Raw genomic sequence first — 20456 nt, forward strand, 5'->3', positions numbered from 1 at the left:
GTAACTTACACTCTGGGATAGACATGAGCTTTCTAGGTAATCTAGCAAGATACACATTGCAGTTACCCTTATGATTAAGATGCACTACCCTTATGGCAGTGTATGTATCTATCACTGTGTAGCAGAATAGTGGCTTTCTACCTTATAATGAAAGGCAGCAAACAGCAATGACAAAAATCCTACACTGATCACTTTGCAGTTTTGGATTCTGATTGCAGTTGCCTTGTATTTCTGTTAGTCTGTGTAATGGCAAGTTTATTATATGGTAGTACTGAAACGACAACCATGTAACTTGGAAGGGAAGTTGTTTGTTGGACTTTGTGTGCATCTCCTGGAATACCAACTCACGTTTTTGCAAGTTTGTGGCTAGGTGGAAGAGACTACGCTGCTATCACTGATAACTCCCAGATTTTGAAATGAAGCGGGAGCGATGGGCAGTAACTCTTCAGACTTCTGTGATATTTAGTGCCTGACTCCCCACCCCCAATTTTCCTCTTGTTCTCAAAAAGAAAAAGTGGATATTGTGGTAGCATTAAGTAGCATTAAATCGCTTTTTCCAAGTAAGTAGTGGACAGCTTTGGAGTCTGGAAGAAAGTGTAAGAGGGTATTTTTCTGACCAAGCCTTCAGTTAACAGTCACTGCGGCCTTGCTAGGTCATTTTTCTGGAGAGAATTCATATGGTGGAAGCTATAGTTTAGGGTGGTGCTGGAGGATAGTAGGATCTTGTTTATTGCATTTCCTGGAGTATGAGATGCCCTAATTAAACATAACTACTTGTTGTTGGGAAAAAGATTAATTACACAGTTATGGAGGACCTTATGAAACTGAGTGATTGAATAATGAAACAAGCTGAAGTGTAGATAAATGTTCAGTGATGCCCATGAGGCCTCCTTTGTGGAGGGGAGGAGTAAACTTCATATATATTATAAATATTATATATTTGTATACTTGGAAACAAGGCCTTGAATATGTGATGGTCAGTTCTATGAACTGATGATTTCCTGTATTAGTTATCTTTAAAAGAGGGGGAGGGCAAATAAAGTGTTGGAGTAAAACAACAGAACAAGCTGTGCTAATGTGTAAATAGGTTGTTTGCCTGTTCTTCAAATTGTTCAGTTTGGGTCCCTTGATCTTAAAAGCAAACAAGAAACAAAAAAAAAGTCTTAGGGTTGAAGTAGGTTCAGAGGTGGGCAGCAAGGGTCAAAGATATGAAAGTGGACTTCTAAGTGAAGCCGGCTAAGAATTCTCAGTTGAGAAAAGAGGCGATTTCTTGGGAGAAGGGGAGGAGAGGGAGGAATAGGTTGGGATCTGTGAAATCATGAGTGATGTCAACAATGTGTATACAGATTAACTCTTACAGTGCAAGAAGTAGGTGCTCATCAGATGAAGGTAAAAGGAGGCAAATTGCAAGCAAATAATGTGTTTTTAGAACTGGTGGCAAGGTTGCTGGCACTCCTTGCCAGAGGATGCAGAAAGCTTGTGAAGTCAACAGGAGATGGGTCAGTACTTAAAAATCAACTGAGGGTTAAGCTGACAGTTCAGATCAGGCTTGGGACAGCTGAAAGTATTAGGAGTAAATGTTTGCACTGACAAACAGGTCCCTCGCCCTGCCCCCCACGTTTTTGTCTATATTTCTGCATGTGACTACTTTTGTAATTTTTTCCTTGGTGAGAGCACAAATCCTTATTGTGACAAGCTATGCTGTTAAGTTTCCAGGTGATGGGGAAGTATATGTGGAGTGCAGGGAAGGAATCTCAGTCTAGAACTGCCGTCTTAATCAAAGTATCTTCCCTTTTTGAAGCATTTTATCTAAGAGTTATTGCAAGGTGGGGCTACAGAGGTGGCATCAGTGATTAACACCCCCGCCCCAGTCTACAATAACTTATGTGAAATGTTCAGATGACACATTTATTTTGTAGTCAAATATCAATGTTTTGATGCCTTCTCTTCATCTATGCAGTCAATTGTATAGGCAGTCCTGCTCAAGTCAGGTGTGTCTTTGACTTGAGTGCTGTTCTCACCTGAAGGAAAATTCTACAGTAAGCCTTGCCTCCACTGGATTGTCCTTCACTGACACAGCTGAGCATCTCACATACAGTTCTGAATGTGGTAGAATAATGGTGATTTATAGCAGCTTGAATGTCTCATGCTTATTTCTGAAGTTTGGACTGTGGACTGGAAGCTGTGTTGTCTTCGGTTTTACACTCTTAAGAGGAAAGAAGACTACCTTTGCCTCGCGTGAAGGCAGCTGCACATACTAAGGTATGAACTAGGTAGTGTACTGTTTTGAAGCATGTCCTCTTATGTTGGCATCTGCTTTGGACTTAAGGCCTAGTAATGCCAATTTTGGAACTTCTAGGCTTGGCTCTGAAGAGCATACTAGAATTGAAACCTTTAAAGAATGAATTGATGTCCAGAAAGTGGTGATTTTTTGTGTAATGTATGTAATTGTATCATGAAAGGCAGTTGGTAGTAGGTGATGGGGCTGACTTAAAGGCAAATGAAGTTCTGTGTACTTGATTTATAGAAGTCAGAAAAGCTGAAGTACTAACTGACTAAGACTAAGTGATTAGGTGTTACTCTCTATCTCCTGAGTGGAATTCCTGTCATCATCTTGCATTCACAGCCCTGCAAATAAATGAAGAAATGGAGCTTTTAAAATAAATTTTAAGCAAGCAACACTAAACTTACATCTAAACATCAGGTTATAACATAACTTATTAATGAACATGCTCAGAATGAGTTACTTTTCTCAAAGCTGAAGGCTGTCTGTTATTTCTCCAAGTCTTATTTGTGGTTGAGAGTGAGAAAACTAGTCTCTAAAGAGTGATTTGAGTATGTCACAGTGACTCAGTTGAGGACAAACTGGTGCTAATAGAGATTTCGTGTGGATTCATATCTACAGGTTTGAAGAGTTAAAAGCTTTTAAAAAATACATGACAAAAGCTGAATATCTGCTTGTGGATCAGAATATGAGAAATAAGTAGTAGAGAAGACTGATTACCTGCTGTGAGCTGGCTGTCCCTCTGATGAAGAGGAAAACCTTAACTGAAAAGAGTAACTGGAAAGGATACAAATAGAAGAAGCAAATGGTGAAAAACATTTGGTGAGAAAACAGCTATCTAATTGAACAGGTTGAATATAATGTTCAAGTTAAGCCCCAAATGCAGTAGACCTGAGGAGGAAAAAAGTAGTTGAAAGTGCTCTGTCTTAAGTAAGTATGTGCTAGCTAAAAGCACTGGTGCTCTTGAACACAGAACTTCTGGTTTCATAATTATTTTTTTGAAGTGCTACTAACTGAGCGTTAAAAATGAAATTAATTGGCCATCCTAGATGTCTTTCTGAGATAATTTCTTCTTTCTGTTTTTGGTAATTTCTTTGTGTATAACTGTGTTAGTTCCTTGATTTGCAAAGCAAGTGAGGATAATCTTGAAACACAGATGGAGAAAATGTGAATCAGCGGGTTGCTAGTAAGAGGACTGGGAATGAGAAGACTTCTAAAAGCAATTTAGTCTGAGACCTTCTCAGAGTAGTGAGGTCCGGGTGAACCAAATGGTCATGAGAGAGCAAGTGGTATAAGTGTATGGAATGGATTCTTGCAAATAAGCCTCTGAAAGGAGAGCTTGTAATTGAGTCCATCAGCATGTGTGTCATATCAGCTAACAAGAATTTGAAGGAAGACCAGACTATTACTTTACTAAAAATGTCTGTTAATAATCTTGTAGTAATTAGGCCAGCAAAATCCTTGAACAACAGATCATGTCTCTATCCCAGTGCAGGATCAGCTTAGGTTAGTTTGGGTGTTTGTCTTTTTTAATAACTAAACATCAAACCTTTCTGAAGGTTGTGGAGGCTTACCATTTTGGCCAAGGTGTTCATTTGAGGAATTAACTTTCTGTAGCATCAAAGGTTTTCTCGATTTCAGTGGGTTTTGTTGTTGCTTGGTTTTGTGTTGATTTTTTTGTTGCTCCAGTTTATCTCCTTCCTAACCTCCACAGGCATACTCAGCAGTGCAAGCATTCTCTTTTTGCGGTGTAAGTACTTCAGGACCTTTATTGGGTTGCCGTCTTTGAGAACAACGACCAGTTCTTCCAGTCCTTCCTTGTAGGTCATGTTTTCTAGGCCTTTGAGCACACTTTGTTTGCTTTCAGACTCTCTAGGTGGCTGATACCTGAAGTATGATGTTCAAGGTGAACAACTCCAGATGGAGTTGTTCCAACAACTGTTGGCTAGAGCAGAGAGCTTACTTCTAGATTAGCATATTGTAGAGTGGCACTTTCAATTCTTGAAACATAATCATCAAATCCTTGCTGTAACTTCCAGAACGGTCTTTGCTCTCTAACTAGTTACTTAACATCCTGTATCTGTTACCCTGCTGACTACTATTCTAATTTGGACCCATTAGAACTTGAAGTTTTTCAGGCTGACTGGGAAAGATTTGTTATGTATAACTTCACTTGTTTTTCTGTATCTAATGTTAGTTGGCAGCCCCACGAAGATAAAGAACAGAAGTGCAATGCTCCTTTTGACCTCCCACTATATTTGTTAGATATTTTGGTTATGTGTTTAAACTGGATGCCACATGTGAAGACTTTAATGTTTTCCTCCAGGTCCGTTTGTCAGAACTATTGACTCATCTTTTGTGTTTCAAAAGATTTTGGAGATAGTTTAGAACTCTCTAAAAAAACTTCCCAATCAAGGTTTGAGTTACATGAATAACTGCTTTTTTGATTTTTTTCTTTTTGCATATTTATACCTGTTGCTCTGGTACTTGAGGATTTACATTTATTTAAATGGGAATGTGAAGCATTTTGTGGTGTTTAGGGAGAGGAAGTGGTATATATTTCTGGATAACTTTTGAACTACTTGTTTACTCTTACTACTAGTTTTTTGAGGGAGTGGGACTAAGGATGAGATGTTCTTCTCCAGTCCTGCTTTTGAGCCTAACCCATTTGTTGGAAAAAGAGTAGCTCATTGTCTTGCTTGTTTCCTTTTAAAGGGGGTGGGATTGTGAGGTTTATCTGGTTAAACAGAGGTTGGAATGTTCATTGCGAAAGAACTTCCAGCTGCCTCATAGCTTGCCTCGCTTATTAGTTCAGCATGTCTTGTAAACATCTGAATGCTTAGTATCAGGATAAACACGGATGTCTTAATTTGCTATGTGTTAACATACATAGAAGATTATAATGTAAGACCGTGTAAAACAGACACTGATGCTAATATGGTTTAAGTTGAAATTGCAGATGAAGTTTTAAAGTTCATGGGACTTTGTAAACATTCTTAGTGAGTAGTTAAATTTTAAGCTTTAACCTTATAAAATTGGCTTCCTAAGAGCGTCCTTCACAAGTCAATTTGAATCATGAGCCTAACCTTTTTTAAACTTTCCTCTCATATCTTAGATTATATTTAGTTTCCTGCTGCTTGATACTAAAGGTCTGTATAGCATGGTAGGAAGCAGAGTATGCTGGGGCACAGTCTCTGCCCTGTGTGGAAGTAGTGAAATGAGAACAGGAGCACCAGTTAATATGTGAAGAAAACAGCATTGTGAAATAAGAATAGTGGGTCACAGCCATGCCTGACTTCAAGTGCAGAGGTGCAGAGCTTTTTTGAAGCTCCAACTCATAACTATGAGTTGGGCTCAAGCTATGTTAATGGTAAACTCAGAGTTTAACTACTTTTTTTCTTTGACTTCATGTTGCACTGGAGTAAAATACCTCTTTCTAATCTGTTTCCTTGCTTTCTGTGATGAAAACATCAATCTTGCTGATAATAAGTGTTTATTGTGGTGCCATAGAGATTTGCATACTTTTATCATCTTGACCCATTTGTATTGGGATGAGAGCATTGTCCAGTATTACATCATCTGGCCTTTTAACAGGCAGTATGAATCTTCTGTCTGTGGGCTCTGGATGCTATCTTCTAAATAGTAGTTGTAGCCTTCCCCACAAATACAGTATTCCTTGATATTTATATATGTAGACAGATAGATACACATGTTGATTCAGCAACTAGAGGAAGATAATTGACTATCCCTTCCATCAGCTGTGGGGAATGAAGAAGTTGAGTAATGTGAGCCTCTTGGTAGAATGGTGTGATATTTAGTCAGCTTTACCCTTAGGAGCAGTGGGTGGAGGTTCAAAGTACTTAAAAATTCTGTATAACATCCTATGATAGCACTTAACTGAGAATTTGTCTTGAGCTTGATCTTTTGAGTAAAACCCCTGCTTCAGCAACAGTTAACTTTTGAGAGAGTACCGAAATTAAGAGACTGACCTTTTCATGTGTTCTCAAACTCAACCAGTTCTTGTGGCCAGTGTCTTCAACTTATAGGTTGCTTTAAAAATTTTACTTTTGTGCAACTTTTTTTTTTTACAATTTTCAACTAGAAATGATGTTGCCCTTACTATAGCCTTTGTAAACATGTAGGCTATAGTCACCTAAAGGAGAACTGCTTACATGTTAAAGTTAAGACTGGAACCTAGTTTTGGTCCATTTGTAGGTATAAAAAGTTGACATTCATAAGTTAATGGATGCATTTCCAAGTGATGAATGTGCGTGAGTCACAGTAGTGATACATAAATGCAATGGGAGAAGTCTAGGAATATGTCATTATTGGAACAATTGTTGTCATAATGTTCCTGGTTTCCTCTTGGTATCAGGTAAAGTTGACCTCTGGATTCAAAAGATTAAGTCCCTTGAGCACTAATAAAATGAAAAAGCAGCCTGAGATAGCTGGCAAATGCACAGAAAAGCTAAGAGGATTTCAGTAGCCTCAGCTTCAGACTATTCAATTGCTATGCCTCATTTCACCAAGATTTTTTGCCTTCTGGTAGGCTTTTGCATGCCTGTTACGCTGTTGTGATAAACACTAAACAAGATTTTAAGAATTGCTCTTCTAAGATGGAAATAATATACCTCTGGTTTGCTTTTTTTAAAAGGCGAATGCCATACAAAAAAAGGGAACTTGAGCCGAGTCTAGTAAACGTAATGCTTACAGAAGCCATCTTCATGCCCTGTTTCTGCTCCCAGCTCCCTTCCCCCCAAAAATTTCATTGGCAAACTAGCACTCCACTTCAAGCGACGATTGTGATAAAGCAGATCCTTAGGTGAGAACGACACTAGGTTATAATACTATCTCTTTGATGTAAGTGCAGGTTTTTTCCTAAGTACTTGCTTAACAATTCTAATTGGAAGCTAGTGTTGAAGCATTTTGAAGCATTTTGTACTACTTAATCTTGAATCTCTTCCATTCCTTGGTTCCGATCTTTTTTTGACATAGTAATTTGATCGTGCTCTGGTACTCAAAAGACACACACTGACTTCTTCCCAGTAATTTCAGCATATATTTTTATAAAGCCTCAAGCTGAGGTTTCAGGCTTGTTTTCTGTAGTGTCCTTAAGTGATTTGATGCTCTAGCTAAACAAATCTTAAAATGCCACTAGAATGTGCGGCTGTGCTCTCATTGCCTCTGTTGCATTGCCACTTGCGATTGACTGAACAGGGAATGAGCCAATTCAAAAGGTTAGATCAGGAAGACGACAAGTGAGTGTTTTGTAGGTTTGATCTCTTAGCTACCTGATGAGTGCTGATGCAGGAGAGGGAGGGCTGGAAGAAGGGGGTCTAAGTTTTCTAATGTCAGCTAAAATTAAACTGACCTAACAATAATGCTTAGCCCGACCTTAAGAGTGTTTCATGGGAAGTTCTGCTGACGTAGCAACTTGCTGTCACCAAAATGGGATGTTCTTATTGTTCTGCTCCACTCTTGATTGGAACTCTTAGTTCCCTGTGTTAGTGTGCACTAAGGCCAGATACACCCATGAGCTGAATAATTTGCTGATGTAGCGAAAAACTTCAGGTTTTCTGCTCTTCTGCAGTTTGGCTTTATTGTCTTGTGGAAACACTTGACAGCTAGTGCAAAAGAAGTGGCTAGGAAGTAGCAATGTTGTCTCTCTTGCTAGTGGTATGCTGTTTAAGCAGGCCACGGTTCTATAGCAGGTAACAGAATGGATTGCTTTAGTAATTAGACTTGTGCATGGCTGTTCCATGTAGAAAATCTCTAAACCTGCTGTTTATTACAACAAATAATAAGGCTGGTAGTGTGGAGACTACTCTCTCATTTTGTAGCATGAGCACTTTGTTGCATTAAGGAGGTGGTTATATTTTCAAGACCCTGTATTTCCTCAGTATCTTTTTTCAGTTAGTGAGAGAAGTTTGGTTAAGAATTACTAGTGAACAGCTTCTGTTACCACAGCTCCTAGTTCTAATGGTAGAAGTGAGTTTTAGGGTTTTTTGTGGTGTTTACACTTCAAACTGCTTTTTGACAAGCTAAGTGATAATGGTAAGTGCCTTGCTGTTTTGAGTAAGATTCTTGTAATGGTCTGAAACTGGAAAGCTAGTGAACACAATATAAATCTGATTAAAAAACTTTGGAAAAAATGATGAAATCTGGTGGTTATCTGAAATAAAACAATAGCTTGTACAATTTGGACAGATACATTTGCAGTACTGGGCCTTGAATCTGGTCTGTGTGGTGATGTGAAGGATGGGTGGAAAAATGAAGAGATACTGCACCTCACTTTGGGGAGGGAGCAGGGAGTGTCAGAACTCAAAAGGACCAAAACCATGTTCCTCTGGAAGGTGTTTTACCAAAAATATTTGAACAAGAAGTTTATGCTTTCCCTCCCTGCACTCTCAAATGAGATAATCCATTGTTCAGCTTTGAAACTATTTTATCTTAAGACTTTAAGTTGAGGTAGGGCGGTCTCATGGTGTTAATAAGTAAGTGTGGAGCCATGAATAGTAAATGACTGCTTTTCTTCAAAGTCCTCTAAGTTGGCAAAATTAGAAAGGAACTGTTGTAGTTTGAGAAGCTGAGATGTGGACTGTCAGTGCCTGCATGTGACTAACAGTGTTATCTGTGAAATAGGTTAAGAGTCTTATTAGCATGTTTGCAAATAGATTGGAAAATAGGAGTGTCAAGTAGATCGACTAGGAGGAGTATCCACCTGTTTAACTTCTCTTAACTTTAGACACAAGGTAGTTTTGTGATAGACTTAGATGTGAAGTATTACCAGCATGGATTGGATCACTATGTAATCAAAACATCAGTTAGTGCGTAGGGACTTAGTTAAAACTGAAACATCGAAAAGTACTGGAGATGGCAATAATACCAGGTTGCATATGAAACAGTACTGGACAAGCTCTTGCTGATCAAAACAAGGTAAATCCCCTGTCTGTTGCCTGTTCAATCTGAACAGTAGTACAAACTCTTTCATTGAAAGAGGAAGTCTGGCTGACTAGTACAGACAAGGACTTCTAAAACATTTGTACAGGCTGAATGATATGGTTAGGTTCAAAGCTTTGACATGAAAGGGGTCGGGTTGCTATATCACAATATGATACTCAAGTAATTATTGTAACCCACCAGTAAAAGTCATCTGACACTGTCTTCAACTAAGCAGGTTATGCGAGAACCTCATTCCATGTTTCAAAGTCATGCTGGCACATACAACCTGTCAGAACACACATGATTGAGGAAACGAGAGGGAAGACATAAGCTATTTTTTCTGTCTTCCAAGTCAGCAAAAAGAAAAGGGGAAAATAGATCCACAAAAATTGTGTCAAATCTAAAGAAAAATGAAAGAAAACTTCATGATGCTGTTTTTGCCTTGAAGTTACTAATCAAGATCCTATTTTGTACGTGAATACAAATTGTTTCCTTAAGGGATGCTGAGAATGATAAGCAAGTACTTCAGTATTGTGAAAGGGCAAGCAAAGGAGGTCAGACTTCAGTATTAGATTTCAAGAGGAGGAGAGCTAGGCTTTATTAAAGCAATAAGTGTGTCCTACACATCAGGACCTTGGATCAGTTAGAGATTAATAATGTGGCCTTGAAGTGTCTTGTTCTTCAGAATCTTATGCGTTCTAAGCCTCTAAAGCTTTATTTTGGAGTAGACATGTAGCTGCTACTCATTATTCAAGTACAATCTTTGAGCAAAATATTGACACTCAAGTGGAAGTATTTATGTAAAAGGAAATACCTATCTTAGTCCTGAGTCTTGGAGAGCCCTGAATATCAGCAGAGTCATTAACTTGCTAGTTTGAACTGTTAGCTTGATTGTTCAGCAACCAAAAGAAGTTAGTTAAATAACAACTGGCTGAAGATTAAAACCAGAGATGCTATTGCAAATGAAAGATGTGGTTGTTCTCACTTGGGCTTTAAACTATTTTAAAAACTTTAAACACTTTGGAGTATATATACTTATATAAACTGTATGTAAGTTCAAGTTAAATGATTAGCATAGACCAGTTGATTTTTGTCTTTAGAGTCTGAACATATGTCAGAAGATGAGATAAAGGTGTAAAATTTGGTGTAATGATCTATTGGCTCTACTTCCTTTATTGGAGAAGGTGAGTGAATAATAAGATGTAACTGATTAATGCTCTCTAGCTGCAAGTTTGTGCATATATATATAATGAGGCCTGCTCAGTCCAGCGTGTAAATCTTGAAAGTAGCAGCAATAAAAAAGTTTGACTTATGAAAATATTCATACAGGTCATGTGAGAACACAATGTTCTCATGGGACAAATGAGCTGTTAGAAGTATTCCTTGATGGAAAAAAATGTTTTACTTTCACATCTTCAAAAAAGGGATAACTGTTAGTTGACTATTGACTTCTAAGATGTACTCTGGTCATCTTTATGTAGCTAAAGCCTTGAATTATTGGAAGTAGAGTTGTCAAAAAAAAAAGGAAAAAGAACAGCTTGTGTTCCACTAAATACGATGACTTTCCAATTCAGTTTGTTACCTTCCCAAAAGTCCAAGCAGCTTTTGTGTAAGTTTACTTGTAGGGCTTTTCTGTACTAAGTTTGTTGGAGTTATAGACAGCTGATCATTCTGTTAAGGTTCAGTACAGGTTAAGATTCAGTAGATTTAAATATTGCGAATTGCTGATTTCTGAACAAAAGCATGATTTTCTTTACTTAAATGACATTACAGAATATGTATGTTCTGTACATTCTGAAATACATTGCAGAAATGTAACTTGTTAGCCTTATTTATATATAAGGTAGACAGCAGTAGTTAAATACTTTTTAAGGAACACTCCACCTTATGCTTAAATATAGCAATGGCAAGTGGAGACAAAGTTCGGGCGGAATTCTGCACGTTTCAGTGTTCATATAGTTGCCTTCTTTCCAATGTCTGTCTCAACAATATGTATTAGTTCAAGAGGCATGAGGAGACGAGACAAAATGTTCTTTCATTACTTGTGGATTAGTCATGTTGGATATTCTTTATATGAAACTTACTTATTCATTTTTTTGAGTTTTCTGGCTATTCTTTTTTCCCCTCACCAGTGTCTCTTAGTGACTGGCATATTGACAATCTTGGTATAAAGTTCTGGCTTAGTTGGATTTATTTGTGCAACTTAAATGTTTTCATACTGTTGGCATTAGTAGTTTTATACTGAAGGAATCTATAGCTGAATCTTTAAATCACTTGTTTAGGTGACTTCATTGTCTTAGTTATGGTTTGAACACTGAAAAATCAATTGATGGGAAATGGAAAGCTTTCAACAATGGACTCATACATAAAGGCATATAGAGAATTTTTTCCTGAACACATGGTTTCTCTTTTGTGGGAACTTGTTGACTCAAAAGGCAGTTAATGTCTCAAGTTGAATGACCTCTTCATGCTTGTGAAAATTGGGCTACTAAAATTTAGACTTGAATCTTGTTGCATGGGTGAACTTTCTCAGTAACAGCCTGAGTACTGATTTGATAACTGAAAAGAAAATCAGAGCAGTTGAAATGGCTCCATTAAAACTTCAGCACAGTAAAAATAAATGCAGTGTGGACTAAGGCTTTGATTCTTTTTCATCATGTTAGTTTACTCCAAGAGAATGAATGATTGAAGTTACTGGAGCATCTGTTTGGCAAAAGAAATTGAACCTGTGGTTTAATGAACTGCTTTGTCCTGATGGATTTCCTTTCTTGAAAGGAGGTGATATAAAATGCTGAGCTCAGAATGTAGTCGCTGCTGTGGAAAGTATTTTAGGTATTAAACAGAAATACATTGAATCTTAAGCAAACACCGACTGTACCTATTCTGGCATATTTACTGTGTTAATACAGAGGGAAGATCTAGTGTGAATACTCCGCACTGCAGTGTAGTGGAAAGATTGCATATGTATGATGGTACATATCTTTATTGGAAACTAGGATACCAAAGCTAAAATCAAATTCTTCAATTGATTGTCACTGTTAGGATTGAGTAGTTTGTGGGGTTTTGTTTTTTTCTTTGTTTTTTTATCTAGTTAAATTCCCGAAAGATTGATATACCAGTTACATAATTATTAGGTCATTTTTATAGGAAGTTGTTTATTAGTGATAGTATTCTCTGAAGAATGGTTGATCTATACCTAGCTTTGATGTTTCTGCTTAAAGCATGCTTTTGTAATGTTTCCACATTGCTGTGAATCAGCAAGAATACAGTTATTCAGAAGAAAGTAGGAGTTCTCTTTGAAAAGGCAAGCTACTTGCTGAAGAAGGCTTAATGTGAAGACTTAGAGGCATAACCTTCTTGTGTACCAACTAATGATTGCTTTGTTTTTAGGTGCCTTAGCTGGACCAATTGTTGATCCACATGTGACAGCAGTTTGGGGGAAGAAGGTTGCACTGAAATGCATAATTGATGTAAATGAAACAATAACACAAGTTTCTTGGGAGAAGATACATGGTAAAAGTTCACAGACTATTGCTGTTCATCATCCCGAATATGGAATATCTGTTCAAGGAGAATACCAAGGAAGAGTGTCATTTAAAAACTACTCACTTACTGATGCAACAATCATCTTAAAAAATGTAAGCTTTTCTGATGCAGGAGAATATATTTGCAAGGCAGTTACGTTCCCGCTTGGAAATACACAGTCATCAACAACTGTAACAGTACTAGGTAAGTCAACTTCTTTATGAAAGGAGGTGAAATTAATAGCACAAACTTGTTAGTGAAATTCAGCAAACTTAACAATGCGTTGTATTTTACCTTTTAACCCAGTGACAATACAAAAATATACTCTCCAGTCTTTCATAATAGGCGTCTTGGTATTCTTACCAACTTTATTGAGGTCTTTTGGGTCTTGCTTCTTCAGAACTTGCTCTTTGATTGTCCAGATATTAAAAATAAATAAGCAATTCCTATTTAGGCATTGTGCTAATCTAAACATTTGGACAGTGCTGTAGAACTTAAACCTGGCAATGCTGATACTGGGGACCTCTGTGTGCGTGTGCTGAGAAGCTGCCAAACACAGCTTTAGCTACCACCTTGCCTAAATTCCCTCATAAATTTGTTGCTAATATGATAAGTTAATGTAGCTGCTTGGGGTTGGTGATGTAAACTGTTCTTTGCACAGTATAAATGTAAAGCAAAACTGCCTAGACTATACTGGGAGTTGTGAGAAGGAGACAATTTAAGCCCTTGACTGGTGGTGGATAGTCATAATGTGAAGCTTATATAAACTCAGGTTTTCGCACAAACTAATTTTGTCTGTCTTGTTGAGGATTCAGCACTGCTGTCATAAAGGACTAGTACTGAATCACAGGTAGACTTAGGTGATAGTGCAGTATGAGGTGAAATGATTACTCCATCCTGAAACTTGAAAACCTATTGACTTGCCCTCTCCTTATAATATTATACTTTCTTATAATAGAACAAGTTACTTCTGTATCTGCTGCAAGTAGTCAAGTGATATTTTTCTACGCTCAGTGAGTCCTCAATGACTATTTTTGTGTTTAAAACAAACAAACAGACAACTTTTTAGGATCTTCTTGGTCTTTCATCTCTGCTTTCCATGGTAGTAGAATACTATGAGATCAATCAGATGGCTGTAGCACAGTATGTCAACTGGTTTTCGCCACAAGGTGGGGCAAAATAAACATATCAAAGCAAGTGGCTTAATCCAATTTGAAACAAGTAACTTGATCAAAAGTTCCACGTGATATACAAAGCATGTAGCCTTATGGCTCTCTTTTTCACCTGTCTTCTGTCTGTATTACAAGGGGCTATGTCTGTGGCTATTGTAGCAGTCTTTCGACTTCAGGTTTCAGCTATTATGCTTTATCAACATACAGTGGGAGGTTCTTATTGTTCTCCTTCATATCTCCTAGTCAATCCCTACTTCTATGATTTTTTTTTTCAAATCACATTAGTAGTTGTGTGCATTTTGCCTTTCATATTTTAGGTTTATGGAGAACATGAGGAGGAACTTGGAAAGCAAATGTATGGCCTGTGTGTGGTGTTCTGCATTTGAAAATGTAGAAGGACCGCAACTTGCTTGATAAGATATATATTATCAAAACTTGCAGTTGGAATCGGTAAAGTAGTATTTGTCAGGCATACAGTGGTCCTGATCATAGTGTTTTTTCATAGTTGATGATGTAGTTGGTTGCTGATAATTGTAAGCCTCTCAGTGACTTGGTGTCAACCTCTGAATTGAAATAACCAACTACTACTTGTAAAGATGCCTTTCCATCCTAGTTAGCAGCTGCTTGGCTTGCATGTATAGCTGGGTAACCAACCCTCTGTTGGACTTACCTATTTTCTGTGGCCTCAGCAGAGCATTTTCTGTCTTTCTGAAAACTCTTTGCTACACTGACATCTAGACTTAAATAGTAAAAGTTCTGGGGAAGTAATGGTTTTCAGAATATGCATGTCATTGAATAATTCTTGAGCTTTACTGGCCTGAGCTCAGCAGTCCCAAGCTCAGCTCAGTCTTCGGGCATGGAATAGTTCCAACCAAAATTTAAAACCTGATGTGACTTAAAATCAGCTTTATTCTGACTGCATTCTTCCACTGTTCTAAAAAATCTCTCCTTTAATTGAGGAGAGAAAAGTTCATGTCCTGTGGCTGAAACTGTTTCCAGTCCAAGCAGCATTGCCTTTTTTCCTAGTCCCTGTCTGTTCCTACTTAGCAAAGAATGTTTCCTTCCTATGTGTAGTGGACATAATTAACTTAATCATTTAGTAGGTGCTTGTACACTGTAAGGCAGAGACACTGAAGACAAATGCAGGAAAAAATAACTACAGGATAAAACGTCCTGTATTCTGCCACAGTACAGTGATCACTTAAGACCGTATTTAGAACCTGTGTCTTATGCTACTTAAGCTTAACAGTCTTACCACATTTGGTGACTTTGCTCACTCCCAGTTTGCTTTGCTTAGTGCTTCATGTTGTCTTAGGAAATGCACTGTAAAAGAAGAGGTTAAGACAGTGAAAATGCTTTTTGGGTCAAACAGGTGTGTTGATCTTGTTTAAGACTTTGGTTTTTCAAACTTGCCTTGTTAAACTAGGGCAAAAAATTGCAAAGAACTGTATGTTAAGCTGTTTCGTTCTCAAGATGCTGACTAAACTGGCCAAAATGGTGTTTGAAGGCAGAAGAGATGGTGTGTGACAGGGTAGTTTGCAGAGCTAACAATTTTATGTTACTAGGTTGAACGCTGTACATGACTATTTTAAATACTTGGTTTGGTTTGACTCCCACTGTCTCGCTAAGCTAGATTTCTCAGCATGGGTATTGATAAAGTAGATCTTGTTCTTCTGCAGGCTAGCTCTACCAGTGCTACAAGTGAAGAATATGAGCTGCACAGATGAGAAGGGCAAAGGTAGATGTAGGTCTGTCACCATGAACAGATCCCAGATGCACTGAGATAGAAATTCTTACAATAAGGAATTAAAGGAAGATGCATGTCGGACAGTATGGAAAATGGATCCTTCTCAGACAGTTCTAATAAAGTAATGGTGTTTGAAATGTGCTAGCTGCTGAGATGTACACATTCCTTTTAAGTACCACGCAATACTCCAGGCGAAGAATAAGTATCAAGTAGATAACAAATGAGTGAACTGACTGGTCTTTAAAACAAACAAAACAAACAAAACAAACAAAACAAACAAAACAAACAAAACAAACAAAACAAACAAAACAAACAAAACAAACAAAACAAACAAAACAAACAAAACAAACAAAACAAACAGCAATACTCGAGGCTAAGAATAAGTATCAAGTAGATAACAAATGAGAAAAAAGAATGACCTACAAAACAAACAAAACAAACAAAACAAACAAAACAAACAAAACAAACAAGGATCAATTAGTGGGCAGGATAAGTTACACAGAAATATAAGGCCGCTGGTTTTGAGGGGAGAGAAAATAAAAAGTAGAAATACTGTTTTGGAAAGAAGTTATTCAAGTAAATGTCAGTTGTGATGAAGAGGCTGACAATTCCCAGTGTCATGCTGTTGCCAAGGAATTAGTGAATTTAATGGTAAGTGGAAATAAGCCTGTTTGTGTTGTAATCATGCCAATTTTTTCCAGACCTCCTGTGCACAGTGGCAGAAGAAAATTAGTTTTAAAACTAACATTAGCAGTTGAAAAAGGCTTATGAAGTACTTAAAACCAGGAAGAAACTTTGAGGCCTGGAAACTTAATGGAATAGGATTTAAGACTTTTTTTTCTGACTGCTTTATTATGTTGTTTTTCAACAAAGAAGTGTAAGGACTTAAGCAACAAGAGATCTCTGATTGTCCATGTGAATGTAAGGTGAAGCTAGGGTAAGTAGGGTTAAATTAGATAGTGGTCATGAATCAGTAAAGGGGCTGGCACAGATCCTCAAATTAGTTGAGACTTCCTACACAGCTGCCTATCTAGCTTCCATACTTCAGCCACCATTACTTATAATTCAAATATAATTCATGCTGCAATACTGCTTTGGATCTGCGGGACTATTCTTCTCTGAAGATACATGAATGAGATGATTCATGCACGCTGACCTTTTGATACATTGACTGAGTGGACAGAGGTTATCTACTCTGATTATTTAAAGGGGATGGGGGAAAGCGCCGTTGCCTTTGAGCTCTTACATTGTGGAAGCAGGTCCCTTCTGCTTTTGGATCTTTGTGGGATTGGTGGCTTCCTGTCCCAAACTAAGTGTTGTCCCTACCATCTTTTTCATTTGACCTGAATAGGGCATAATGTTCCTACTGAATGGGTGCAGCAGCTTCTCTTAATGTTCTCCCAATCTCCTTTGTGTATACCATACCATGATCACCACTGTGAGCAATGAAAGTCTGTAGGGCATACTTCGGTATGATTCATGTGGGACAAAAGAGGACTGCTACAAGAGTCTGTATATAGAAGTTACACTTCATTTTAAAAAAAAAAAAAAAAGCCAGCCAAAACCCCCACAAAAAACCCCCTCCAAGCCCCAGACTTGGGGTAATCTTTTTTCCAAGTTGAAAATCAGTGAAATCATTTCCCATTGTGAGAGGTGAGATGCCAATGGCCCCTTGGAATTAGGGATTCATTCACGAGGTATTTATCTTAATCCATGAGTGAAACAGCTAGGAAGGCTGTAGAATGAGTAGCTGTGTTTCTGCTGTTTTTGATTCAGTTGTTGGGACAAAGTACTCCTGAAGGTTAGACTATAGAAATAAGTATCATAACAGCAGTTGCTTTCCACTTTTTAGTATGTGGCTATTTGGTTATCTTGTAGTTGATGTATAGTCCAAGAATCATGATTTATGGGAAGATGTGACAGTAGAAGCCTAACCATTTGTGAAGTATTAAAAAAACTAAAGCACCAAAACACATTGGACTGGTAATAAGTATATTTTATGAAGTTGAGTAGTTCTGAATAGTTCAACTTTGTGTCTTTCTGACAAGTGTAAAACCAAGAATTACACAATGAAATGAAACTGGCCAATCTCACAAATTTCAGATATCACTTGAGAAAGCAAAGTATGCTTTTTTTCGTAATAATGATAATCTTAGGAGAAACTAGGCTTTTCAAACCAGTCTATATCCTGTTCTCTGGCTATTATCACTTAATACTTCAAAGACTTTTTTCTAAAAGCATGGTAAGTGAAGCAGCATACTGAGTAGTCTGCTTTGGGTCTGGAGATCTCTGCTACCTTAGTTAAGGCTTCTTGTTGACTTATGTATCCCTTCACAAAGGGATAGAGGAAAAATTCTGGAGTTGTGTACTCATTTATTTTTGAGGAAAATTCAAAGGAATAGAATGTATGGAACTCTTATTTCCAGCTGAAATGATTTGGGTCTTTAAGTTCTGGCATGAAAAGCTAATGATAGCTGCTAATTTAGTTTATTTCACTGTGATGGAAATCTTGGGGGCGGGGGGGAGGATACATCAAAAATTAGTATCTTTATGCTTGTAAGACACTAAATGTAAATTTGGGTGTTTACTTCTGCACTTCAGTAATACTATAGAAGCTATTGAAAAGGTTACTACTAGTGATTTTTGGGGGAACAAGGTGGTAATATTTATGTTAAATCAGGGAAACCAAACTGTGGGTCAAATAACAAAGCTATACAATGTTAAGTTCTCCATACTAGGTTTTAAAAGCTTTTTTCAGATGATAGAATGCTTCATATGTACATCAGTTCAAATATCCAAGCTTATTGCAAAAGCTTTAGTTGTTGGTAGTGTTGGAGAGCAGGGAATCAAATTTTGAAAGAAGCTCTGTTAGAGATGCTTCAGATCTAGAAGAATAAATATAGGACTTGGCAGAAAACCCCTGCTGTTGGCTTATTTACAGTAGGGTCACTAATAAATCAGAGGGTAGACATTCAGAGAAACAAAATAGAAAATAATCCACTCTAAATATCAGCCCAAACAACCTTTAATTTGGTAATGAGGTATATTCTTCAAGCGCTTGACGTACTTTAAGTATAGAACATAAAATATATTTTTATAAGGTTATCCATTTAACAGTTGCCTTTCCTTTTAGTGTAATTGAACAAATAATAAACCACCTTCTTGAGACACTGAGCAGAAAAAAATCAAAAACTGATTCTTGCAGTGAATTCACTCAAGCTGAAAATATTTGTTACCTAGTTCTCTTGAAAGTATAGGTAGCTGGAGAAGTATCTTGCCAGGTATTGTGAACTCTGCTCTATTTCATTTTAAGATATGTGGGTCAGCTTCAACTTCTTGGAAAGAAATTCTGTGAACTAAACTTCTTGTAGGATATGGAAAGGCACAGAAGTTGCAAGAGTTGTCTCTGCTTTGTGATTAGTGAGGGCTGGTCCACTGAGGTGGATTCTGAAGCATTATGGTGTGTAGTGATGTCTTCACTTCAGAGGACTTCGATAGCCTCATTAGATCAAAAGACAAGGATTATGTAATAGGCTAGTATGCTACTGGGAAACGTGTTATCTTCTAGTACTGATGGTAGAAATGGGCCATCCTAGAAAGCAAAACCTTGGTTTCTATCTGAAGCACCAGATGGTATTTCTGACTTAGGCTGCAACTGGTGGATGGCTTGTACAGGGCTGACAGAGACTTCTTAAATAAGAGAATTTTTTTAAAAGCTTTTCAGTCCATGGTCCTCAACAGTAGACTTGTACATCAGGAACTCAACTTCCTTTTACAAGGAAGTGTGTTCTCTAAGCCTCTAAAGTTTTGGGGTGAGCAACAGGTTTACAAGGAGGTCAGATCCTTCCACTTGCGTATTTCTTGAGTCTTGGACATAGTATTGAGTTCAAATTTTTTACTTCTATAGGTGATGGCCATCTATATAGAGACAGAATTTTAATCATATATGGAAACAATTTATTTGCATATCAAACATACACATAATTCTAATATAAAATTTGTGTATTTCTGTGTACATATTAGATCTTGTATATAATGTATATATAATGCATACTTTCCTAGAGGTTAACTGTCCTTTTCAGCATGGAATCAATTTTGTATTGTTGTACTGATCCAACAGAAGCTTAAACTCTTAACGTTGGGTGTTAAAACACTGAATTAAGTAGCTTTGAAATGACACAAACTGACAGTATAGATTAATACTTCAAGTATAATGCTTGAAAGCACAGCAGAATCCAAGCCTTTTTTAAAAATCAGGATATAGGTTTCAACCTAATATCTTAAGCTGTTTGCTGTTAGACACTGCAGCTGGAGCACTGTAGTTGGCATTTTGAACCTAACCACTTTGGATTCCCTGTCAATGCATTCAATGTAGTGAATGAGCAACATTCACCTTTGTCCACTCATTAAAGTTTAGCAGTATATGCAGGCCAAAGCTTTGTAGAGCTATTATCTCTGATATATGACATGATCTTATTTCTAGGTTATCTGATTAGCGTGGGCTTTCGCAAATGGATTAGATCTTGTCTAACTCCTTTACATAGCAACAGTTTCAAAAATGTGGAGTCTTTCTTGTTTAAATTTACTTTTTTTCCCCCCTACCTAGTTGAACCTGTTGTGAGCTTAACAAAAGGACCAAACCCTCTAATAGATGGTGCAAATCGGACAATAGCAGCCACTTGTACAGCAGCCACTGGAAAACCTGCTGCAGAGATTGACTGGGAAGGAGGTCTTGGTGAAATGGAATCCAGCTCTACTTTGTTTCCAAATGAAACACTGACAGTTG

The 20456-nt window shown here is 37.5% G+C and overlaps 1 protein-coding gene across 1 annotated transcript in view; it reads left to right on the plus strand.

The window, feature by feature from the left end:
• PVRL3 (poliovirus receptor-related 3) overlaps positions 1-20456 on the plus strand; it is a 74512-nt gene that overhangs the window by 19478 nt on the left and 34578 nt on the right. The window contains exons 2-3 of the mRNA XM_009323926.1: positions 12617-12955; positions 20277-20452. Coding sequence (XP_009322201.1) covers positions 12617-12955; positions 20277-20452 — 515 coding nt within the window. The remainder of the gene's footprint in view (positions 1-12616; positions 12956-20276; positions 20453-20456) is intronic.

The sequence above is a fragment of the Pygoscelis adeliae genome, unplaced genomic scaffold (genome assembly GCF_000699105.1).
Source record: "Pygoscelis adeliae isolate BGI_AS28 unplaced genomic scaffold, ASM69910v1 Scaffold124, whole genome shotgun sequence".
Lineage (NCBI taxonomy): Eukaryota > Metazoa > Chordata > Aves > Sphenisciformes > Spheniscidae > Pygoscelis > Pygoscelis adeliae.